Source organism: Quercus suber, unplaced genomic scaffold, assembly GCF_002906115.3.
Source record: "Quercus suber isolate HL8 unplaced genomic scaffold, Cork oak 2.0 scaffold_43, whole genome shotgun sequence".
In the NCBI taxonomy this organism is placed as follows: domain Eukaryota; kingdom Viridiplantae; phylum Streptophyta; class Magnoliopsida; order Fagales; family Fagaceae; genus Quercus; species Quercus suber.
Window position 1 is genome coordinate 1175768 of NW_027069508.1, and position 25961 is coordinate 1201728.

The following is a 25961-nucleotide window of genomic DNA, read 5'->3' on the forward strand; positions in this document are numbered from 1 at the left end:
TCCTTCCCCAACTACAACCAAACTCAGTGTAATAAAGCATTGAAGAAGAGGTACTTGTATCTAATGCTAAGTGATTCCCAACTATTATGGTCAGCCATTTTTGCTCCTCAAGAGGCCAACTAGTTGGCCCATAATTTAGCAGCTTGGCCCACCCCATTTCTGTTGTTCCTACTTGGGTGTTTTCTTCCTTGGCTGAAATGAGCTGGTCCCCTTAGGCTTTTGTACCTTCACTCATTTTCACAATTAATCGTAATTGACTGATTGTAACTTTTATATGGATCTTTTTTTTCTTTATAACAAAAAAAGAGTGGGGTGATCAATGTGAAAATCCTACCTTGGCGTGACTATAATAACACTCTATTTGTTTGGGTCACAGGCCCTACTGAAATGCAGAAGAACCACAATGAGCCATTATTTTTTAACCTCATGAGAGATACTAATAAATCTTAAAGCTACTAAGGAAGACAACCCAAGTAAATTCATATTCGGACTCAAACCTTGAACCTTGAACCTCACACTTAACGCATCTTGTATATCACCCAAGAACACTAAACCACAGCCCACGGTAGTAACTTTAATATGGACCAATCCTTCTTCTTTTTTCCCAACATTCAGAATCAACAATGTAAAATAATTATTAAAAAAATCGTGTAATTCATTGGGTCCGAGAATTATTCTTTTTATCTCTGGTCATCCATGAAATGATAGCAAGAAAAGAAAGTCAAATGGAGATTGGAGGACCTAAATATCCAGAGCCAGAGACATATGCAGCAGGCCATGCTTTTTCATTGGTTTTGATGATAAACAATTTTTTCTGTCACTTCACATCACCTTCAACTAGCAGTGTTATTCTAGAACAGAGCCAAGTCCAACACTGGTCCACGCTGCCCCCTATTTCCAGGCGCACTGATCAACTCATTTGGGCACCCATACATAAACATGATGTCCATACTCTAATGGGAGCGATCACCTCCATTTATAAACATTTTATTGACAACAATAGAATAGCCAATGAGCTATCGTAACCTTCATTACATTCTTCTTTTTTCTTTTTCTTTTTATAAATAGAAAAACCGTCATTACATTCTAAAGTGCCAATGCCACACAGAAATTCATACCACATTAATTTTCGACCTGAAAGCCTGAATCCCAGGGGCAACAAAAGTGTGGATTGTTTAACTAAGGGACATAACTAAATGGTTTGTACATGCAAACTTTGTGATCAAACAAATTACGTTGCCTTTGTTTCAACGCAAATAAATAAAGAAGTTTCCTTTCCTTATGGAATACAATCGTCAAGAATAAAGAAAGATGGGCATTTGGAGAATCATATAGAAAGCATAATGTGATTATCACAATATCTCAGATTTTAAAAATTATTTGAAGATGAACTAAGAGAGTATTTGAATTAATCTTGTCCAACTTACATGTTTGTCATGCTCATTGAAACCGAGATTTCTAATTTTTCAGTTATTATAACCACCTAAAGATTGGTGACTTCACCCTATCCTGGAATCAAAATTTCTAAAGCTTTTTCATCAATACGTATGTCCAAAGCTTACGAGGCTGTCCCCAAAAAACAAGGGGTTCTACTTCTTTGGTATTCACTCAATATGTTATTTTTAGATATTAGAAATTAGTAATTATAGAGATGAACCAATTAGCAATCCGCTTCTTGATGCTAGGAATCAATTTTTCATCTTATAATATTATCAAACATTGAAGTGTATGAAGTTATGCTTATTTAGCCATTTAATTTTTGAGAGAGAGAGAGAGAGAGAGAGAGAGAGAGAGGCAATGGTTGCATTCCAAAACTTCTCTCTTGATTGCTTCATTATGTGAACTAGCCTCATCACACGCTTTTTGTTTTTTAGTAGTTCTATTTTGTAGCCAAAAAAAAATGTGTTTTTATTTTATATATAGTTTTTATTTTGTGAATCTAATTTATAAGTGGATAAAAAAATTTGAAAATCAATAGAAGAGTGGCCATATATTTTTTAGGCAATGTTTTAATAAGAGTTAAAGCTGTATTTTTACCGGATTATCTTTTAGTTTTGTCTCTACTTAAACATGAGAATATAGAGGCATTTTTGAATTAAAAAAAAAAAATAAGGAATCCAAATAGGGAAAGCCTCTTAAATAATTGTATAGATAAACATTAAATCGTTCATACACACGTGCTCACGCGAACACATAGCTAACAGTTGCATTTTTTAACTTCTTTCTTGCTTGCTTGTTTGTATATAATCAAGAGCATCAAATTAAACTCCTAGCAATCTGATCCAGGAATTTGACAATGGAGATTGTCTTGATTAGATATTTATCTTTTACAAACCTATCTATTGTTACAGAATTCCCAATATCCCTCACCCATCTCTTAGCTATAACTGCATTAATCATTGCAGTTGTCTGTTTTACTTTCAGATCCAATCCTGTTTACCTTGTTGATTTTTCCTGTTATCTACCTCCCGATAGCTTGCGAGTTCCAACTGCTAATTTTATTGAACATTGTGAAGCATCTAATATCTTTGACCAAGAATGTATCGATTTCCAAGCGAAAATATTGGAAAGATCAGGTATTGGATTTGAGAGTTGCATGCCTATTGCAGTGCATGAAATCCCACCAAATAATTCTTTTTACAAAGCTCAAGAGGAAACTGAAACGGTTCTGTCCACAATAGTCAAAGACCTTCTTTCCAAGCACAACATAAATCCTAAAAGCATTGACATTCTTGTATCCAACTGTAGCCTCTTCTGCCCTACACCATCCCTTACATCTATGATCATAAACAAGTTTGGATTCAGAAGCAATGTAAAGAGTTTCAGCCTCGGAGGAATGGGTTGCAGTGCTGGAATGTTATCAATTAGTCTAGTTAAAGATCTTCTAAAAGTTCACAAAAATTCAGTAGCTTTAGTTCTCAGCATGGAAGCTATAACTCCCAATGGTTATATAGGTAAAGTTAAGTCCATGCTTATGGCCAACATTTTGTTTCGAATGGGAGGAGCAGCTATTTTGCTTTCTAATAGGAAGCAAGACAAGCACAAGGCCAAGTACAAACTTCAGAACCTTGTGAGAACGCACTTGGGGTCTGATGACCAAGCTTACCAGTCTGTTTTCCAACAACCTGATGAATCTGGAAAAGTCGGAGTGTCTCTATCACGGGAACTTCTACATGTGGCAGCAAAAGCATTAAGGACAAACATATCGGAATTAGGCCCACTTGTCTTGCCATACTCCGAGCAACTCCAGTATGGATGGTCAGTGATTAAGCAGAAAATATGGTTTTCAGCAAGCCAGAAGGGAACTTATGTGCCAAATTTCAAAAAGGCTTTCGAGCATTTCTGTATACATGCTGGTGGAAAGGCAGTAATTGATGCCATAGAGGACAATCTCAGGCTACACAAAGAAGATGCAGAAGCATCAAGAATGACATTATATAGGTTTGGCAACACTTCATCTTCATCACTTTGGTACGAGCTGAGCTATCTGGAGGCAAAAGGAAGAGTGAAGAAGGGAGATCGGGTTTGGCAAATTGCCTTTGGAAGTGGCTTCAAGTGTAACAGTGCAGTTTGGAAATGCATATCAGATCTTGACCCAGATTTAAGAAATTCATGGTCAGACAGAATCCATTTGTATCCTGTTGAGATCCCAAAGGTGTGTGATCATTGACTATCACTGCAAATGCTATGAAGATCTCTTTATGGATTTTGATGAATTAACATTCAGACCAAAGTGAAATTAGTAGTTAACAGGGAATGATGGACTTAATATCAGATCTTTTATAGAGAGTCCAAACACTAATACTATATACCCACGTCAATTTCAGATACGTTAAAGCAAGTTTTATCTAATTGCCTTCGTCAATAATACCATGGAAGACCATTTTTAAGATACACAGTTTTTTTTTTTTTTTTTTGATAAGATACACAGTTTATTGTCCAAGACAATATGAGTTTCAATTAGTTATAGAATCAATTTAATCTTTTTGTTTTATAAAACTCATGTACCTAGGGCAATCAATTCTTATTCCTTGAGCTATCCCCCCAAAGGGGCTCTCTCTCTCTCTCTCTATATATATATATATATTGGTCAGTTACACATGCAACCGTTGGATCTTGAACTCATGATCTTATCCTCCTACAACTCAAAACACAGTCTTCAAATAGTTAAAAATAATTTCCCCTAGCTGGGCATATACCTAGAAAAGTCAGGGGAAAGATGAACCTGTTGAAACAACTGGTCTTTCCTAGATGCTACCTCAACTGCTGTCAGCTCACCTTAGATTTTGAGGTTTAGGATCGATGGGCTTTTCATGCTAGATCTCGCTTCCTAACAACAAATAAAGCTAGTTAAGAACAGCTAGAAGTAGGTCAACTATCTTCCAGCCACTTTGGAACTTTGCATATATAGCTTTATTAGGCTATGCAATAAAAGGGGGGCTTTGTTCTGGATCCCCCCTACGTGCAGAAATGAACAACCGCGACATACATCTTCTCCATAGTCTATGCCGCCTTCCTAAATCCATTCCGCAACTCTAAACTCCACCATATAATCTGTACTCCAAACCCGCTACATCTGCCAACAAAACGCTTCAGAAATCAATGCCACCAGCCCACCATATTTTCAAAATCAAAGCCACACCCACACTCTCATTTGACAAAAAAGCAATCCAATCTAGCTTTTCAACCACCCACCTCCAGTCATGATGGACAAACTATCCATGACTTAGCTTAATTTTAATTCCAAGATATAACTCAGCATTGACCAAAAGATAATGAATTAAGTACATATATATGGTTGAGCATATAGGGGAGTTATCTGCAATTAAACACTCCCAACTCCCAAGTGCTTTAAACTAGAGAATAACAGTAGCAAGCCAGCTATAATTGTCACAAGAAGTCAGAGAAGTGATAAAAACAGTCCCTAAGAATGCCACACTACTAACATATTGAATACTACCTGATTTAATTCATTTAATTTCTTGGGGAAATTATACTTGGCCACCCTAAATTATTCCCCTAATTACATTTTGCACCATAAAATTTTCGAATGCACATTTTGCACCGTAAACTATGACCATTATTACACTTTGCACCCCGACGCAAGTTTACTGTTAACTTAGACGAAAAGGCATGACACCATGTGAAAAAACCTAATTGCTCTCTTCTCAATCCCTTAACAATCCCTTAAAAGTAAAAGAGAAATTAAACTCTACTGCCCTAAACTATACTTCTAATTACACTTTTCACTCTAAATTTTGAATTTCCATTCAAGTTAATAGAAAACTTAACGTCGGGGTGTAAAGTGTAACAAGAGTTGTAGTTTTGAAAAGTTTAGGTGCAAAGTGTAATTTAGGATATAGTTTTGGATGTTAAAGTGTAATTTCCCATAATTTCTAAAGTCCATTGAAAAAAATCCAATCTGTTTATGGACTATAGTCTTTGGTTCACAGTGCTATGGATCTATAGCAGTACAAATGTTCATTATATTACCTTATTTAGAGTTTTCACTGGATTGACAAGACTTCAAAAGTCATGCATGGGCAGCTGATCAAATTCTAGTCTATACATCGGTAACAAGAACTTCTCAACGGCTATAAGAAATTGTGTCATCATTATGACATCAAATTCTCTAAATACATTACAATAATCAGAGCTGTAGTTCTCAGATCTGGTCATATGCATTAAAGGTAAAATAAACAGGTTCATTCAATCTTGGCACTGTACATAGGTGGTAAACTAAAACCTACAGTCTTGTCAACAAAACAAAAACCTAACAAGTTTATTTGGGATTCACCACGCCCATCAGCTGACTCAAAAATGTGACACTGACATGTTATATTAAAACTGTCTTTCTTGGGAGGCAATGTTGATCAAATTGGTAGTTTCCCTGCGAAGAGGTCAGTGGCATTAATAGGTTACCTTGAACTCTTGTAGTTTTATCCTTAATTGGTAGTTTCCCTACAAGATCTCAATGCTTTTGATACCATATGCTGCTTGGACAATATTTCAGCAATTAGTTGGCGACCAAATAACTGCGAGTTCTGGAGGATAAGGTTTCTCGTAGATGAATCAACAACATAACCTTGACCTGGCATCCATTGTAACAGTTGTAGAAGCAATTCCTTCTTTTCAGGTTGATCAATATAACGCGATATTGCCATCTGAAATAATTCCTGAGAGGGAAATTGAAGAAGATGTGACTGAATCTGAAGTTCAAAAGTCAAACATCAAGAGGAAACAGAAATATGCTTTGTTTTCATTTAATGAAATCCAATGTACAAGGGATTTCCACCTGAGTGGGAGAAGGGTGGACTTGATGATTTGGCTGATAATCAAGGTAATACAGATTGTGAAGATGAGACATGCAAAACCAGGGAAACAAGAACAGTTTTATACCCTCGATTGAGGTTATGGAGGATTGGCAATTCACTGTAGGGCAAAATTTTTACTTTTATCAGTTGGTGGATTTCATAAAATGGCAGACCACTGAGAAATTTCACTTCTGTCACCTCTTCAAGGGGCGAACCTTTCCAGACCTCCACAACTTTACAAAATACTGGAGGTCACATATCAGCCTCTTATCCTAATAAATTATATTAGACACACCAAAACTTTAGAATTATGGTCAGGAACACAATCTGTAACCCTTGAATGTCAATCGACAATGCAGCTCCAGGAATCAAATTACTCAATGAATCCAGATAAAAGGTAAAATTGAATATAATTGATGGGGAATTCAAGTGAGGAGACTCAAATGAGCTGTAGTCCTCACCATCTACATCTATCTTCTTTTCTCTTTTGCATGCATCAGCACACAAGGATTCACCATGGCAACATGTTTTCTAGTGCTTTTGGATTGAGTTTCTCGGTGAATTAAAGGAAAATGTCAACCAAAAAAAAAAAAAAAAACAGAAACATTGTATTAAGACCTCCTTCTCATTCTCTTTACTTGGCTAGGTAAATGGATCCAACCACAACTGGGAAACAACATTGATATCAACAAAATTAGCAGTCAGGATCATTTGATGAATATTTGTCATCCCAGTGACAAGATTTTGGATTTTACGCTCCGTTTGTTTTGAAATATAATATTTTTATGTAAAATGTTTTCCCATTTTCATGTGTTTGTTTGCATGTAAAATGTGGTCAAACTACAAAAATATTTTCCTTTGATTGTAAAATCCATTGTAAAAAGTTCTAAAATTTTTTACCTTTAAAATTTTGGTAAAACATTTTACAAAAAGACACAGTGGCCCTCTCCCCCACCACCCCCCCCCCCCCAAAAATTTGGTGGCTAGTGCGCTGACAGCTGGTTCAGGCTGTCCAGTCACCGGAGCTGCCTTTTCAATGCCAGTGCTGGCGGTCCAAAAGCCAAAACCACCGGTCCGGTCACTGAACCTCCGGCACTGGCAACTCTAGTTGCTAAAAATTTTACATGTCACACCAAACACCTGAAAACATTTCATTGAAAATGTTTTACATGTAAAATATTTTAATTTGAGAATACTTTACTTCAAAACAAACGGAGCGCAAAGAAAAATAAAATAAAAAGCCCAAGATTGGTTTCAATTTCATGGCCTTAAATCACCAAATTATGATGCCTTTGGTGTAACAATCTTTTAAGTGCACCCTGTTGGGTTACACGTGTGAGTGAAGTCTCACATTGAATAAAGATAAGAAGAATAAGTGGTTAATATAACATAATTGAGCACATACCCATTGGGCTTAGGCCTTTTGGGTTAAAGTGTGTCTCTATATGTTATATTAATTACTCAAGGAAGCTCCCCAAGGTGTTTATCTCCCCAACAAGTGGTATCAGAGCTCATGGTGGTGTGCGGCGAAGGTGGTGAGGTGTTCATGGTCCCTACCCAGCAGGGACAGAGAAAGCCTTAATGGTCCACACACAAAATCCTGGAGAAAAAGAAAAGCCCAACAAAGGAATATTGCAAATGGTGCTAAAACAATGATGAGGTGCGAGGTTCCCATGGACATGGACGTGCGGAGTTCCCATGGATGTGCGTGCAGGTTGACACGTGGTTCCCATGGATGGCGTACGAGAGACTCATGGATGACGCATTGATGAAGTGAAAAGCCCATTAGTCAAGAGGGAGTGAGTAGGACTTGTTCAAAGCTCACAGAGAGGCAGAGACTCACGTGGTGCTAAATAATGGTATGGTGCGAGGTTCCCATGGACATGAACGTGCGGGGTTCCCATGGATGTGCGTGCAGGGTTGACACGTGGTTCCCATGGATGACGTACGAGAGACCCATGGATGACGCGCTGATGAAGTGAAAAGTCCATTAAGCAAGGGGGAGCGAGTAGGACTTATTCATGGCCCACAGAGAAGTCTTGAAGCCCACAGAGTGGCAGAGACTCACACGTGAGGGGGAGATTGTTGGGTTACACGTGTGAGTGAAGTCTCACATTGAATAAAGATAAGAAGAATAAGTGGTTAATATAACATAATTGAGCACATACCCATTGGGCTTAGGCCTTTTTGGGTTTAAGTGTGTCTCTATATGTTATATTAATTACTCAAGGAAGCTCCCCAAGGTATTTATCTCCCTAACACACCCAACTCATAATGGGATAGACACTACCAGGCAGGTCCTATTCATATTATAAGGGTGAATGTTTACTATTTGAAACGTAGATGCAAATTGCGTCAACAACAATAATTCATTCAAGATTTCTTGAACAGTTAACTTACACCCACAACTTCTTACCTGATCAATCTTGTGGCCAGAACCATGGATGGCCTTGATAACATCATTTATCAAGTTGATGTTTCCTGACTTCAAAAATGCAGTCGCAAATTTCTTTACTGCAGGTTTAGAAATCAAACCTGCATTGTCCTGAGCAAAGAATATTTTAAAGAAAACAATCACTCATATGACAGATGATGAATAAATCTAAGAATCCTTAAAACAACATAGCATACCTTGACTACTACATAGGCATCTTTGAGAAGCCCTCCTGCTATCAGAATGTGCAGAATCTTCTCATGAAGAGCCTTGCACATTGTTCTCTTACTATGTCTCAACATATTGTAAACAGAAAATGCTTCTGAATGTGCCTTTATTTTACCAAGATGAAATATTAATGTAGAACAAAGTTCCTGCAAAATATCAACAGGCAAAAGAGTTTGGAGTTAAATGTAAATTTACCGTTTAAAAGTTCATAACTGCAAATTGTTGAACCACATGTTTACCTGGACTAAGATAATATGCAAAAGCATGGAATAACAAATTGTAAGGACTCAATATGTATTGTGCAATTAGATTAAAAAAGTGGCAACACCAAAGTCTTCCAAATTGAGAAACAGAGACAGAGACAGAGAGGCTCTAAAGAAAAAGAGCTGTTCTGAAGACTTCTTATTTAGAAGTGACAAGTTGGATAACATCATACCTCCTCTGGGTGGTGACCTTTACTGCCCATGTCTTCCATAGTCTGATAAGCAAGCAGATATAACCTCTCCTTACAGAAAAATTTGATTAGGATACTAAAAGTATTATAATCAGGACAGATTGCTAATTCATCCATTTTCCGTAGCATTTGCATTGCGCTTTCCATTTCACCTGCTCTGCAGTAAGCACAGAGCATTGTGTTCAACATAACCAAATCATATCTGTCATAGGTTGTTTCAAAATCCCTGGCCAACTGCTTTGCCTCTTCCAAAAGCCCACCCCGGCAAAATGCTGAGATCATGATACTGTGGGCATAGCCATCTGCAGGATGAACTATAATTTATACAGATCAAGCAAAAAAGACGGGATACATATCTTACACCTGGCATAAAAAAATTCTTTAGGAAATCACAAAATTGAACACAATGAAAGCTGACATGCAATAATCACATCAGGTCACTTCCATCAGATTTGAGAAGGGTTCATGAACAAATTATTAATTATATAGGCCTATGCCAATAAGCAATATACACAAACTAAGCACAGGAATTTCCTAGTGTTCATATCCCAGATGTCTTAGCAATTGTGAGTTGTGACCTTCCCACAAGTAACAATGCAAGTGGAAAATAATAATAATAATTCAGAAACTACAATTCAACTTAGGGTTCAGAAAAACATTTTCCTGCAAGCATGGCCACTAAGTGCCCTCCAGGATTAACAATGGATCACATAGCATGACTCCAGAGCTAAATCTTTGGCTCATCAAAGCCATCTTTCAAAGACAACTATGCTTTATTTTTATGTAGAGAAAACCATAAGAAATATAGTTTTAGCTTGGTAAAGAATACTATAATTTTTTGGTACTATTTGAATCATTGACAATAAAATACATAATTTGATGGTTAAGAGATGGCTTCTTTAAGGCTCAATATGTATCAGAAAGCATACCAGATCTGATGGATTTCTCCTTTATTTCTTGAAAGAGTGATTTAGCTTCATCTATACGCCCAGCCTTAGCAAGGCCATCCATCAATAAACAGTATGGCATCTACAAGAAGTTCACATTCTAAGCTATGGAAGTTTATATATATATATATATATATATAAGACAAGGATAGCAGTATTCTATGAAGCTTAGTTAAAAAATATATCAGATGATAGAACAGAAAACTTAAGCAAAATATAACAGGAAGCTGAACTATGAAGATGATCCAACAAGTAAGCTATGGTGGTCAATCCATTATGAACAAATCTATTAAAGGTGAAAGTTATATTTTTGGTGAAGTAGAGGACCATTGTCTACTGCAATGGTAAAAATCTCATGCTGCCACCACTTCATGCAAAATTGCTAAAGGGTAGGCAGTATCTAAGCCATCCCTTGCAAGACCCACTTAAGTGGGACCAACACTGAGTAATGACCCTTCTAACATGTATGATTTAAGTTCAAGTTATACCTATTGCAATATTAACATAATTTGTCCAAATTTTTAAAATTTGGGAATAATTGCCAATCAGGAAGCTCTTTGCTCTGAAGAAGCCACAAATAAATCATAGGAGAATCGAGGTTTATAGCACTTATGAGTAGGCTATGGGCGGCACCCTATAGCTATGCCTATGATACTATGCATGCATAAATCCTTATTCCTTGGCAACACTAGAAGTTGGAATAAAGATCGCATAGCTTTGGTGACAATCAAAATGTTATCCAACCAATAATTTAATATTATCACTTGCACCACCCATAACTTTAGGGAAGCCATAACCTGCATATGGATGGGAAGTGGCAAGAGTAGGAGGAGCAACAGTGGATTTAGTTGATCAAATGACAGATGGTTGGGTAAGAATATATATGTGTATATATATATATATATGGGAAGTGGCTAGACCAAGAGTAGGGTAATGGTTGGTTAGCTGGAGCAACCATGGATTTGGTTGATCCAATAACAAATGGTTGGGTAATGGTATGTGTGTGTGTGTGTGTGTGTGTATTACGGGCACACGCATCCTCACATGTGAGGCCCACACTTCCGGTTGGAGCATAGTTCTGATACTATCTGTAACGACCCCACCTCAATTGTGTAGATATTATTTACTTCAAGGCCCATACCCCTCACAGTATTGTTCTCATTGAAGGGAGATTATTCCTTATAAACACATCCCCATATGCTTCCCCGGGTGACGTGGGACTCCAAGATTGCTTCTATATATATATATATATATATATATTATAAGCACGCGCGTCCTCGCATGTGAGGCCCACACTTCCGGTTGGAGCACGGCTCTAATACCATCTATAACAACCCCACCTCTTATGTAGATATTATCTGCTTCAAGGCCCATTCCCCTCATGGTATTGTTCTCATTGAAGAGAGATCATTCCCTATAAACACATCCCCATGTACTTCCCCAGGCGATGTAGGACTCTAAGATTGCTATATATATATACATATATTTGATAAGTAACAAAATTTTATTGATAAAAAAGGAAACACCTATGTACATGGGGGGTGTACTTACTATACTCGAGGATCAAAACAATCACTCATTCAAATTACAAACCTCAAACAACTCTAACAAATTAGAGCAAGGAAGAGCTTTAAAAGCAACACGTCAATCGGACAAATTGTGAAAAATGAGAGATTTAATCTCAAGAATATATGACCACTCTTATAATTAAATAATTTTGTTGTAGTTGCTTCCCCCAAAGAGAGTAAGGAATGTGATTCCTAGATGTTTAATGCAGCATATTTGGAGGGAGAGGAACAAGAGGACTTTTGAAAATCAAGAAGTATCTATTATGGGGATTAAATCACAATTATAGGATCCTTATTCTTTTGGATGTCTTTGGACCCAAGTAGACCCTTTATGCTTTATGACTTTATTAAAGCATTTTTTTATAAGCATGATATTTCATTAAGAGAAAAAAATGCTCAAAATGGTGAAATTGCTTTAAGAATTACAAACAGACATTCATATGGTCAAAAATATCAACTATAGGGCTACATGACAACCATTCCACCCCCATCATAGCGCAACATTTAAACAATGATCTCAAAGTACTATTCTTAATGTTGATTTCTCTTCATCTTCAAAACTCTCTCTCTCTCTCTCTCTCTCTCTCTCTCTCCACACGATACATTGACAAGTCACTTGCCAAACAAAAGAAACCGCACTTTATGTGCAATTGAGTCTTAGTTTCTAGTGTATTCAAGAAGAAAATATTGACCACCACTTTTACTAAAACACAAGATTGCAAAAAGAAACTGCTCAAGAAAAGCTCATATTGCAAGTCTCGGTACCTATTGACCTATCGAGAATTAATAAATCTTGATACCTACTCTACACCTCTCGATCTATCGAGCCTCGGGAAAACTGAACAATAAATTTTGTTTTCATCCTATGATAACTTGGCCTTCTAGGGATTCATGCACTAAGGTTCCAGAGCATATAAAAGACATTTTATAGCAGTTGTAAAAGAGACAAAGAGAAACAAGCATAACAAGAGTTTCTACAGGTTTTTGTACCAAGCTACTACCGATTCATTCAAGTGTGGTTTGAAGAACTCAACAAAGCTACAACAATCAAAGGGTTGTTGTGGAGTTAGTAACAGATACAAGATTAGTGCGAAGGTGAAATCTTCTACAAGAACTAGTCCAATTGGCGATTGGAGCTGAGCTTCCTTATAGTAAGTTCTACTATAGGTAGGTACTTTGAAATAGGGAAGATTCCTTGTACTTGTAAACTCTATTCTTGTTAATGGATTCTTTGGGAGTGGTGACCTGAAATTCACTCAGTGGGATTTTGCCTGTGAGGGTTTTTCCCATTGTAATCAAATCGTTATGTCAAACTTATTTTCCACTGCACTTAATTTAGTTTGGTGATTTGATTGTGCCTTAATTGGATTTGCATGTAATTTGGATTAATTAATCAACTTAGGTAATTGGTTAATTTAATTGGGGTCAATCTATAACCTAACACAACATAATTTCAATGATGACTGAAACACTCCTCTCCATGAAAACAACAAGTCTATCGCCTTCCTAGGCATCACCCATAGCACTCCAATGGTTGTAAATGCAAAAGCCCACAACTCTTGAGCTATAATAAGACAATGAAGTATCCAAAGACCACAACTCTTGAGCTATAAGACAATGAAGTAGCCAATGCTTTATTTTTTGCAACTACATTTCCACATTATAGATCTATTAACAACCACCACCTTCCTTTTAATATGATTATCCAAAGTTAGGATAGAATTCATGGTTGTTGTCCATGCAAAGAAAGCCACCTTGTGTGGTACCTTACACACTATTTGAAGGGAACTATGATGTAGGCACATGTCTCAAACACTATGAAAAATATAAACTAAACTGCCTTGTTCCCATCTGAAGTCCAAAATAAGCAATCATCATTTCCTTTTGAAATATACTTGGAGTAAAGCAAATCCATCGTTTCATTCACCTAGTCTAATTCCTAATCGTGAAAATCCCTGATGAATCATGGATTCCCTCAACAAGTAATTAAAGAATTCATTGATTACAAAAGAAAAGTAATCAAAGAATTCATAGAATCCCTATCCGTGGCAATTAAATACAACTCTGGGTACAATTCTTTCGATAAATAATTTCCACACCCAACATCATGCCAAGACCTTTTTTCCAGCCCTAAAAGACAAGGGGGCAGAGAATCTATCCCCAAGGGAAGAACTACATGTAAGGGTGGGCCACTAAAATTTTGAATAAATATACCCATTAGAAAAATAATATTAAAAATAAAAAATAAAAAAAATAAAAACTATTTTTTGGATTTTTCCCCCCTCAAAATTATGAGCTATTTCATCTCAAAATTTATTTAAAATAAATTCTTTTAAGAAAAAGGAAAAAAAGAAGAAGATGATAGATCTTTTAAATTCTAATATTCAAGATTTTTAAAATTTTAAGAAAGCAAAAGTCATCTTATAAATGAGAATAAAGCTATAAGCATATTATAGAGAAAATATAAATGCCTAAGCATATTATAGAGAAAATGCATTTTTTTAATGCTATATATTAATATAATTTGTGCCCATAACAGATCAATTTTATATATATTGTAGATTCCATTAAGATTAAAACCAACAACAATAACAATATATTAAGATAATTTGAAGATAAAATAAACCTTATCAAATAATACTTACAAAAATGTAAATTAAGAACGTGCTAAAAGTAAGTCTCTTTTTTATCTAATTTCGTAATTGTGGATTCTAATTATATGATCTTTTATGGGTTCCATTCAACGGTTTTGAAGCTTTGTATCACAAGCTTGACAATCTTTATTATTCATGACTATAAGAGATAGTGTACCTCTTCATCAGCATAGCCCAAAGTTTCCAGTTCAGCCAATAGTTCTCTTGATTTTTCAAACAAGCCTCCTCTAACATATACCTTTAATAAAGTTGTCAAAATTACCTGCAAGCATTTTTGAGTATGACTTCATGAAATACTGTAACCAAAGCCTTGACAGCTACTTAAAAACATAAAACAAAACAAAATGGAGAAAAGCATATGAGAAGAAATACAACAATGAGAATCAAAAATCAGTCAGGCCATATATCAATGACATGTGAGTAGAAAATTAAAAGCATGATGCAACACGTATCAATTTGTTAAAGTAAACATGTCGTAATACACATATTACCAATATTCTTGACCACACTAATTGTTCCCCCTATATTGACATCTTTTTTTTAATGAATAAAAAAAATAAAAAAGATTCTTGTAGTTTCTGAATTAGGAAAGAGTGTGCCAGAAAAACTTCATATCACCTGAGGGTTAATATGTAAAGGCAAGTTTATTTGATATATGCAACTCTTCTAACATAAGTATTCCGTTTTCATGGGATTTAAATTTGAATTTTGTTAACCTTTGAAATTTGCTACTAATACCAAGCCATCTCAATGCATACTAATACCAAGACATCAAACAACCTCAACATTTAAAAAAGCACGAATATACTACTTTTAGAAAACTCTAGTCTTTATTGACAAATTAAACATGAAAACAAACCTTATTTGGTACTAACCCTGCAGATTTCATATCTTGAACCAACTCGTCAGCCTTTCTATAGTTTCCACTAATTGAGTAAGCATTGAGCAAAGAACTGTAGTGAAACACATTTGGCGAATGACCTTCATCTTTCATCTGGTTAAAATAGCTTTCTGCTTCTTCCAATTTAGTATGTGAAGCACAAATAGCTAGAAGTGTCCCATAAATTACACTGTCCATGTGCAGCCCACTATGTTGAAGCTCCCGAACCAGCTCTAATGCCTTAGAATAACCATGTTTAACTTTGATGCAACCTGCAAGCAGCTAAGAATGACAAAGGACAATGGTGATGTGATGTAGGATCTTTAGAAATTCAGCACTAAATTAGGATTTTTTTTTTTTTTTTTTTTTTTGAGACCTTGAAGGGTCCTTTGACTAGGTTCTAAGGGTTTAGATAGGGTTAGGTAAAATAAATAAAAATGGATTTTGAATGAATTTGATCGCTGCTTGGTGTCAAAATAGTGAATAAAACAAGAAATAAAGATATATAAACCCTAAGCAATCACACCTTTAAAGCTTAGGAAAGCTGCTGGAATTTTCTTAGATTCAATCTCTACATCTCTATTATTGACTATATAAAAGCCTTTGTATAGTCTATTGCCAATGCCTTCCCTAGAAAGACTAAGGATACTAAATAACATTTTCCTAGAAAGATTAGGAGTTCTAATAACAAAGATAAGTAATTAAGAACTTTAAAGTCTAAACCAAATAGAAAAGGACTCAAAATAGAATAACTAGTAAAGGATAATTACCATGAAACATCTTTGATTTGTCCAAAGATTATTGTGCTGTTTAGACATCACAATAATGACAAAAAGGAAAGTTCCATCGTGCTTACATAACATTTGAGATGAGAATATTTTTCTCAGTGATGCAACTATCTGAGCAAAATCATAAATTCTAATAGTTTAACTCGAGAAATAAAGCAGCATACAAATTGAAACTGGCTAGTAAAGCTTGACACATGCAGTTTCATATTTGCATAGACACATACTCATAAATACATCCACAACACATGTCAGTTTATCTATATGGCAAACACACAAAATTCATGTGATTTTTTTCTTAATTAATAAGTTTAAAGATTCTAAGTGTGACCTCATTTTCAAACCGTCATGAGTCATCTTTGAGCATGCTGCTTTAAAACCTTAGCAAGGTGATAAACACAGACTCAAAGAATCTACACGTGGTGATCAAAGCTAGACATAGGTCATGGTTTTACTATCTAAATGTGTGTGTGTGCGCGCGTGTTCACGTCCATGTAACCATCTGAGTGGATATATTTTTAACTGGTAAATGAAAGGTCTGTGGTAGAAACAAACTATTCACTTGATTTTCTGCACAAATCAATTCTGTGTACAAACAAGTGACAACATGAAAAAAAAAAAAAAACAAAAAAAAACAAAAAAAAAAACAAAAAAGGAGTTCTGAAAGCTGTTTGTTATGGATAAGTGCCCTATATAGTAGCATATTATCATCGTGTAGCTGACTGTGGCAGAAACTTCAGGTTATATGAACAACATGTAAACACATGCTAGGAGAAAAATTGGAAATACATAGTATGAATTAAAAAAACATACCGTGCTATATGTAACAACATCTGGAATTAAACCATCCTGCTTCATCTGATGAAACATTTTAATGCTGCTATCAAACTTGCCATTCTGAACCAGACAACTAAGAACAGAATTACATATGAACACATTGTTTTTTGCTGATTCATCTTTAATGCCATTGTATATCTCCATTGCCTTTACAGGATTTAGGTTCTTTCTCATGAACTTCATATAACTGCTATAAGACGAAGCATTTATCTTCCCATTTTGTTGCATCCATTCAAAGAGCTGCAATAATGCAAAATTGACATAACAATTATCAACAATTATAAGAAGGGGAAATTAAACAACATAGTTAATTAGGTTCATTGTTCAAAGAGGATGTGATGCGGGAGACACAAGAAGATTATTATTTAGTATTATTTATGTTTGCAAGCCCATTGTATTTTTATGTTTTAGGTCTTTTAGTTATTGGGCTTTTAATTATTGGGCTTTTAGTATTTTAATTTAGAAGTAAGGTTATTTTTGTAATAAGGCAATTAGGGTTTCCTAGCCAATTAGAACTAGGGTTTAACAATCCTTTATAAGCAACTTATTGTACTCCTTGAGGAGATAGCTGATATTTTTGATGAATGAAAACAATGGCCGTTTGGTTTTTCTTTGGTCTGGTGCTGACTCCAGGTCTACCCTAGGTGCTGACTCCTAGTGGTTTCCCCGCTTGGTGCTGACTCCAAGCAAGGCCTAGGTACTGACTCCTAGGTCATATCCCTTTATTTTTCTATTGTTTAGTTTTCGTTCTGGTTGTCCTGCGTCATATTTGGTATCAGAGCAAACACCGATCCGTTGAAGAATTACCGCAGGAAAGAATCAAAAAAAAAAAAAAAAAAAAAATCACATACCCAAAAAAAAAAAAAAAAAAAAAAGTTGTTGTCCTATAATTGTGCTACCCGTCAGAAGACTCTCATTGCAGAGATTTTTCTTTTCAGTTTTGAACCCACTCAATTGAGGAGCCAAGCCCGTGACTATCAAGTGCAGTAAGTTAACCACTGACAAGGTGAGCTATGGTAATATCTGACGCACCTTATTTTGATGGTGATGATACTTATCCACGAGATTTTGTCAACTGGATAAATGGGATGGAGCAATTCTTTGAGCAAGCAAATTGGGCAGATAATAAAAAGGTTAGGTATGCCAAGTTGAAGTTAAGAGGTCACGCACAAAGGTTTTGGGAGAAGCTTGAATATTTTCGCTATGTGGATTATGAACCTGCCATTAGTGCGTGGGAAGATATGAAAGAAAAACTTTGTAATGAGTATTTGTCACCATACTATCGAGCTAAGTATCTACCCCAATCTCAATCTCAGTGTAGTGCTTTTCCAGTTGAAGCAAATACGATGAATTCTCATCATCATCATCCTATTTCATGTCCTCAACACACTTTTGAACAATCTACCAAGGAAACCAAGAAGACTCAATCTGATTCAATTGGGAAACCAAGGACACTAGATCACAATGAACTTCTTGCTGCCCAATAGAAGGCAACATTGATGATGATATCTTGGTCGTTGAGAATCCTCCAACAACACCAAAGCCTAATGTTGACACAGACGTACATGATTTGACAAGTGTTGCTTTAACATGCGTGCAAGGAAATGAATCTATTGAAGAGCAGCAAGGTGAAGAGATGGTGCCTAAAGAGAGTATTATGTTAGGGGGTGCACATGATGTGAAAGTTGAAGTTGTTGAATGTGCTTCTGATCAACCCTCCACAGTTCTTGAAGATCTACATCTTGGTGAAGTCGAAGAGGTTAAAACTACAGTGCTTCCTATGATTCATAAGGTTCAAGACGAGATTATACAAATTTCACACATTGATTTTGTTATTCCAAATGAGTTTGATGTGGTGGAATTCACGGTTTTTCTTTTCCCTGTGCTCCCTAAGGTGATTCCAGATTTGAAGCAAGCGTTACTTGTCAGCATCCTAATCCTTCAACACTTTAGAACTCGAGGTCGAGTTTTCTCCAACCAGAGGAGAATGATGCGGGAGACACAAGAAGATTATTATTTAGTATTATTTATGTTTGCAAGCCCATTGTATTTTTATGTTTTAGGTCTTTTAGTTATTGGGCTTTTAATTATTGGGCTTTTAGTATTTTAATTTAGAAGTAAGGTTATTTTTGTAATAAGGCAATTAGGGTTTCCTAGCCAATTAGAACTAGGGTTTAACAATCCTTTATAAGCAACTTATTGTACTCCTTGAGGAGATAGCTGATATTTTTGATGAATGAAAACAATGGCCGTTTGGTTTTTCTTTGGTCTGGTGCTGACTCCAGGTCTACCCTAGGTGCTGACTCCTAGTGGTTTCCCCGCTTGGTGCTGACTCCAAGCAAGGCCTAGGTGCTGACTCCTAGGTCATATCCCTTTATTTTTCTATTGTTTAGTTTTCGTTCTGGTTGTCCTGCGTCAGGATGGGTAAAGAGGGCAAAACTATAACCACAGACAGAGGGCAATTAAACAGTCTTTTTGAATGACAAGAAGACGCCTAAGTGACAATAATGCATATGAAAAACAATTTTATCTTATTTTATTTTTTGTAAAAGGCTTACGAAGACATTTTCTCAATATTTTTCAATTACAATTTACAAGATCCCTACTAAATGGATTTAGAATTACTAAAATTCTTTCAATATTTTGTTCATGACAAAATAAAATTTCTTGGTACTAGTACCATGCCATTCCATGATCTATCAAAAGTAAAATTGAATTATCCATTCAACTACAGAGTAGCAATATATGGATTTAGTTTATGCACTCATAAGATCAGTGAGCAATTTCCATTTTGTCGGTCATCCTATTTCTGCGCCTTGGCATGTGGGAATTCCAAATGCATATATACACCCTCTTGTTTCCGATTTTTTTTTAATATCTTATGTAAGCACTGACAGCCCTCTTGGAAGAACAACTAAAATTTTTATACCAAGTTCATGACACACGAATTAGACAAAAGAGAAAGGGAAACAAACCATCAGATATCATAATGATGGATAATTATTACTTAAAGAAGTCAATTATATGAAAGCTCTGAATTCCAATTCCCCAAACAGTCGTGAGAGAGGGGAGTCTCAATTTTCCTTTCCATCCAGATCTACCTCTGTGTGTTTCATTTTCCTCCTTTCTGTCCCTTTTTTTCTGCCCTACCTTTTCCATCCTCGCATATTCCATCTTTACTAAGTTTATGGGTACAAAAATAAATTAGTAGTAAAAAACAAATGGCTTTCCTCATTGAAAAGCAAAATGTGCCCTTATCACTGATCTAATATTAGTTTCTATTTTAGTTTACTCTATTTTTACTGCAATCACTTTGCTATGAGTACACCTATTTGTCAAATAACAAATGCTATTCATTCATCTACAAACTTTTCCCAATCTTACTATTTCTATGTCTTCCCTTCTTTACGCATTTCTATCATCAGAGGATGGCAGATGCCTCCCAAGCAACATGGCATAACCCCATCACTTCTAGCAACCACCATAACACTAGGAAAGCCATTAATGAGTAAAGAAATTATAATTATTATGGGGTAACATCCTGATGCAGGACCATTAAGAAATTCAGCACTATACTAGGTTTCTTGATGAATTCTTGAATAAGGATTGATGTTTAAGAGTTTAGGCTAGAAAAGAATGAATGTTGACTGCTGTTTGGGCCAGAAACAGGGGATAAACAGAAAATAACATAAATAAAACACTAGGCAATCACACGTCTTTCTAAGCATCACACCTAGGGTTCCTTGGCATCACACCTTGGAGAAGTTTGCATCACACAAACAAGGCTTAAAATAAGCTACCGAATTTTATTAATCAATCAGAGGCTATAGTTATCCTTTTCCTAGTAGGATTTGGACTCTAAATAACCTATTCCTAAAATGAATAGGAATACTAAGAATAATTAAATAAAAGACTTAATAATACATAAACATAAAATAAGACTCATAGGCCTTTGGTACGGCCAAAGACAGCCCATTCCAGATTTCTGGAAATTACCAAATTGCCCTTTTTCTAATAGAACTTAATTAAAACTGAACCAGCAGCAACTAAACAATAAAATAAGACTAAGCAAGGCCCCATGAGAGCACCCCATCATCCGAAACATCCCAAATTAAGGCTTGAGCATTAGAACCAGCTTTTCCTTGCCTCTTGTAGGTCTTAAAAGCGGGCTGCCACTCACATTCCCCATCATATCCTAATGCAACTGATTTCACACCACCTAGGGTCATGGCCCCATGGTTTTAGTCTTGGGGTAGATCCTAAGTTTGAAACTTTAGGGTGACAGCGTGACTCTAGTTCAGCTCAAGAACTATAGCCTTCCACTGCCTAAAATCAGTGGCACCGAGGTCAGGCTATACTCAACACCTACGGAAGCACCTATGGCCTCCTCACTATGTAGAGCCCTCAGGCATTCACATTACTGTGAGTGGAAACCTACTATGGTCAAGCCCAAGTAGGGTCACCATGGTTGGTCCCCCGAAATGATTTCACAAATTTTAGAATGAAACCAAAAGACTTCAAAATATTAGTTCTTTCCAACCCAAAATTTAGTCTTAGATGATAAAGTATACTTCTAGGGATTGTATGGCCTTAACCCTAAAGTTTTAATACCATGAGAGAGAGTTGCATATCAAGAGTGAACTGTATATCGCCTCTATGGAGCTGAAGAGGGTAGTGAGGAAAATTATACTTGTTGTCAAAGAGTGAGGTACCAATATCATTTGGTAATATATTCCAATGCTGAAATGAATTGAATGCCTTAGTGAAGCAACCATATACAATTTCAAAGATCGCTGGCAGCTTAGTGTTGACTACTTATAGAAAAGACATCTGGATGTATCTTTATTGGATAATTTTATACACACAAAAATAAAATTTGAGTTCAATTTTATTTTAGGCTCATATCATAAAATGTGTTGAGTTTAAAACATCAAATATATTCTGTTAAAGCAGCTGCCCAAGAAAAAGGAGTAAATAATGGATCTACATATGGAAAGACCCTTTTAAAAGGAACCAGATGCACAGATGGCACGAAATAAAATAAAACTAAATAACACACATCAAAGAGACATCCATGCAATAAGTTGTGAATATATATATATATATATATCCAAGTTTAAGACTCTACAACAAGCTTAACAATTCAAAAAACCAATAATTGGCTTCCAAAAACATGTACAACAGCTTCCTAATTGAAGCACCTGAGAAAGATCCTGCCATCTGCCTAGAGTTCCAAAATTTCGTAACACGGCATTCAAGTCTTGCACCTTCAACATCCCTCCTAATCTGCAGTGATTTATATTCTACAAGTTATATCTAATACACTCAACAGATGTTTTTTTCCAGTAAAAATATCATTTCAATATTTGAGTAATTAAGTTAACACAAAAACACCAAACAGGTAAAAAATTTCAGTAACATCATCAAATAACAATGGAGATAATTCTAGATGTCGGATAAATATGCTGCAATCCAAATTCAAGCTAACAATTTGATCTTTCCCCTAATGACAAAGCACGATTGAGATTCATTTTAAACTTAAGAGGCATTTGGCAACGTCAATAAAGATGCCTGAAAAGTTAAACTGACTACCCACCAAAAAGAAAACTAGTGATAAGTTATTAGACATTTTAATATTTCTTTCCTTTTTTTGTGGGGAGGGGGGGTGTTTGAAGTAAAGAGGCTAGGCATTAGTGTGATGGCAAATACCTTCCACCCAAACCGATATAGGGTTGGAAGTTCAAGCCTGGGAATATACATATACATACACATATACATACATATATATATGGGGTAAGACTGTCTACCCATAACTTTTTTTTCCCAACCCCCACAAAAGAATGAGCTTTTTGCACCAGTACAACCCTTTTTTTAAGTGAAGTAGACATTTTTATATACCAATAGACATATAACGCAATCTAAAATGAACCCAACAATCCAATGGGTAGTAATTACACCAAAAAAAAAAAAGTTAACAGGAAATTTCAAATACTAATGCATATAAGAAACACCTTATATTGGCATTAGTAACAATACCCAGATGATATGTCGCTTGATAACTTGAGAAAAAAAAAATGACATAAAAGAAAGAAGAATTAAAAAGGATAAAGTACCTTGCAAGAGCAGAGTCCAAATGAGATTGGGAGGAGGCCTGTTGAAGTTGAAGAATGGCAGATTGCCTTTCCAGGTAGGACTTGGAGTGGCGTCTCTTATTGACACTACCACTAACTTTGCTGTTTTGGTTAAAACTATTGGACTTTGTTGCTTCTTTGCCAACATTATTATTTTTTGTTTGGAATTGGGAGAATGATATTGCTGAAGCTGAAGCTGAAGGAATTGTAGGAAAAGCCATGGTGGATACGGGGCTGAACAGCGTATGCTGCTTAAGCTCAAACCCAGTGCCGAGCATCATCTCTTTTTGGATTTGGTTTTGCTTTTCGTCTTTTCCTTTGGTTTAAAAACTGACCATCTCAGTCCCTAGCCCTAAACGGCTTGTAACGCCGTTACATATTTTAGTCTAGTCGAGTCTCTCTCTTCCCTTTCTCTAACGCCAAAACCAGTCACAAAACTCTCCAACACGCACCACAAAAAACCCAAATCCTCTAACGCCAAATCCAAACCAAAACTGACCCACAACAAAACCCACAATCCACTAACGCCGATCCTAACCAAAACCCACAAACCGCCGCGAATCCATCACAACGGCGCCACAGTAAAGACGAAGAGGGAGGAGAAATCAACAACGAAGAGAAAGAAAATAGAAATGAGAGGGAGAGTCAAAGGTTATGGACTGAGATGGTCAGAGGAAGAGAGAGAAATTAGATATCATAGGCGGCAAAACTGGCTGAATAGTAGCTTTTTAGAAAGAAAAAAAAAAAAAAAAAAAAAAAAAATTTGTACATAGCATGGTTTGAAACTATTTTTTAAGTTGATTGATCTTTGAACTCAAGTTTGGCAAAATTGAGTTAGAGCTGAAACTCGAGTTCTAAGGACTATGTAACAATATTGAATGGAACTTTAGTTTGACAAACTCAAGTTTCAGTTAAAACTTGTGGTCTTAAAACAGTCTAACTTACAAAATAGTTTCATTGGTGTATTGGTTTTCTAAATATTTTCTAAAATTATGCTATTTGGCAAATTTTGCCTATCATAGGCAATGGACAAGAGTAAGAGGAAAAAAAAAAAAAAAAAAGGACGTTAGAGGCCTTTTGGGTTTATGGACTGATATGGTTAAATTTTTTAATTTTTTATGGACTTAATTAGCATTAGTCCAAATTTCAAGAATGTTCTTAAAATTTAGGGGCTATTTGATAACGTAATTATAATAATGTTGTTTTTATTTTTTGAAAATGCAAGACTTAGGTACAATATTTAAATGCTGTTCTTTAGGTTTCCCCTCTTAAAATTTTACCATGTAAATTTTTCCTCATAAGATGGAACTTTTTTTTTTTTTAGTTAAGTATCCACATGTCATAATCTTAAGAAAAAAAATCTAAAAAACTGCATCTAAAGTATTGTATTTATGTTTTGTTCTTTTTTGAAATATGTGTGGATCAAAAAGTGTGTGGAAATACGTGAATGTTATTTAAAAATTGAAAACATGTGTTTAAACACATGTACCAAACGGCTCCTTAAAGCATTCATAGCAGATGTTCTATAAAAAATGTCATTTTGACATACAAAAAGCCTACTTTATTATTTTACCACATCATTTTATAACATCTCATTTATCAGATGTTTTATTATTCAATTCTATACATTAAAATAATATTTACAACAAATTAAAATAATATATTAAACTACTTCCCCATCATCATCAACAACAACGGCACAACCACCTTGACTGCAACAATGTCGACAGCCATCACTAGCACAAACCCACATCCACCAACACCACCTTATAAAAAAAAATTTCACTAGGAATCTCTAATCAAACAACCCTATCCTTTCGTTTTTCTAGTAAGTTAAAAGGAGCGGCTCACTTCTAGTTGTAAACTCTCATGTTTCCTTCTATTGTAATATAGATGAAAGACACCTAGTAGACTACAATCCAAGGGCAAAAAAATAGTCAGGTTAGTCTCTCGTAATTTTGTCTTTCTTTCTCTCGTTCTTTCTCAATTACTCACAATCTCCAACAAGCAAAGTTAGCAAACCCACCGTCACACGCCCAACACCCCGGCAATGGAAGGCAAGGAGCTGTCAGAAATAATGGCGGAGATAATGTGAATGGATAGTGTCAAATGTGGAAAGAACAAATTCTCATGCATTTTAACATGCACCCATACTTTTGATTTCATTTCATGTAGTTTATCACTCCAAAATGATAGTATTTGTCATATGAAATAATTTTGTTTTGAGCATACAAGTGTAACTTTCTCACATATATATGATGGTTAATGTTCATACAAATGAGGTTAATGGTTAATGTTCATACACGAAATAATGGAATTAAACATGGAAATTTGGGTCTCATTTACAAAGTAATAGCAATGCATCCATTCCCATGTCATTTGCATTATAACATGCATTGTAAGATGTCCAAGCATCATTCACATGCATCTAGATTTTTATGGAACCCTATTGTTCTTAATTCTATTTATGAACTTTTTTTTTTTTTTACTTAGGCTTAACTCATTTATTAAAATAGCCTAAAACTAAAACTCAAGTTTGACTCATTTATAAATATACAAACATGAATTTTTTATTGAACTGAACCCAAGCAATTTATGAACACCATGGTTCATTTACAACCCATTACAAAAAAACGCAGCTTCGGAGCTGCATTTTGGATTTGCGTTTTCCAAAAACGCAGCTTCAGGGCACCCTAAGCATGTTTGACTCTCAATAGCCTACAAAAGTA

The 25961-nt window shown here is 35.6% G+C and overlaps 2 protein-coding genes across 6 annotated transcripts; one reads left to right on the plus strand and one right to left on the minus strand.

Moving 5' to 3' along the window:
• The first annotated feature begins 2158 nt into the window (after positions 1-2158).
• LOC112037473 (3-ketoacyl-CoA synthase 7) lies at positions 2159-3917 on the plus strand. The gene has a single exon (XM_024070312.2). The coding sequence runs from the start codon at positions 2297-2299 to the stop codon at positions 3668-3670; it is 1374 nt and encodes a 457-aa protein (XP_023926080.1). The 5' UTR covers positions 2159-2296; the 3' UTR covers positions 3671-3917.
• A 61-nt stretch (positions 3918-3978) lies between these two features.
• Positions 3979-24099, minus strand: LOC112037472 (pentatricopeptide repeat-containing protein At1g10910, chloroplastic). 5 transcript variants are annotated; one of them, XM_065771383.1, is made up of 11 exons: positions 23215-24098; positions 22303-22387; positions 17078-17341; positions 15459-15761; positions 14757-14861; positions 10360-10459; positions 9413-9744; positions 8946-9122; positions 8731-8859; positions 5923-6176; positions 3979-4576 (listed from the first exon to the last, which is right to left on the minus strand). In XM_065771383.1, the coding sequence occupies exons 1-10, from the start codon at positions 23511-23513 to the stop codon at positions 5946-5948; spliced, it is 2025 nt and encodes a 674-aa protein (XP_065627455.1). In that variant the 5' UTR covers positions 23514-24098; the 3' UTR covers positions 3979-4576; positions 5923-5945. The 5 variants fall into 5 exon arrangements, with proteins under 5 accessions (XP_065627455.1, XP_065627456.1, XP_065627454.1 ...); XM_065771384.1 differs by lacking the exon at positions 5923-6176 and having other exon boundaries at positions 23215-24099; XM_065771382.1 differs by lacking the exon at positions 3979-4576 and having other exon boundaries at positions 5522-6176.
• Between the last annotated feature and the right edge of the window lie 1862 nt (positions 24100-25961).

What these genes read in the sequence shown, in the direction of transcription:
- LOC112037472 (XM_065771383.1), bottom strand. Translation starts at nt 23,513, where the DNA reads ATGATGCTCGGCACTGGGTTTGAGCTTAAGCAGCATACGCTGTTCAGC. An exon ending in GATGGCAGGATCTTTCTCAG is followed by an intron (nt 17,342 to 22,302) that starts GTGCTTCAATTA and finishes GCATTATTGCAG; the next exon opens with CTCTTTGAATGGATGCAACA. An exon ending in ATGCCTATGTAGTAGTCAAG is followed by an intron (nt 8,860 to 8,945) that starts GTATGCTATGTT and finishes TTCTTTGCTCAG; the next exon opens with GACAATGCAGGTTTGATTTC.
- LOC112037473 (XM_024070312.2), top strand. Translation starts at nt 2,297, where the DNA reads ATGGAGATTGTCTTGATTAGATATTTATCTTTTACAAACCTATCTATT.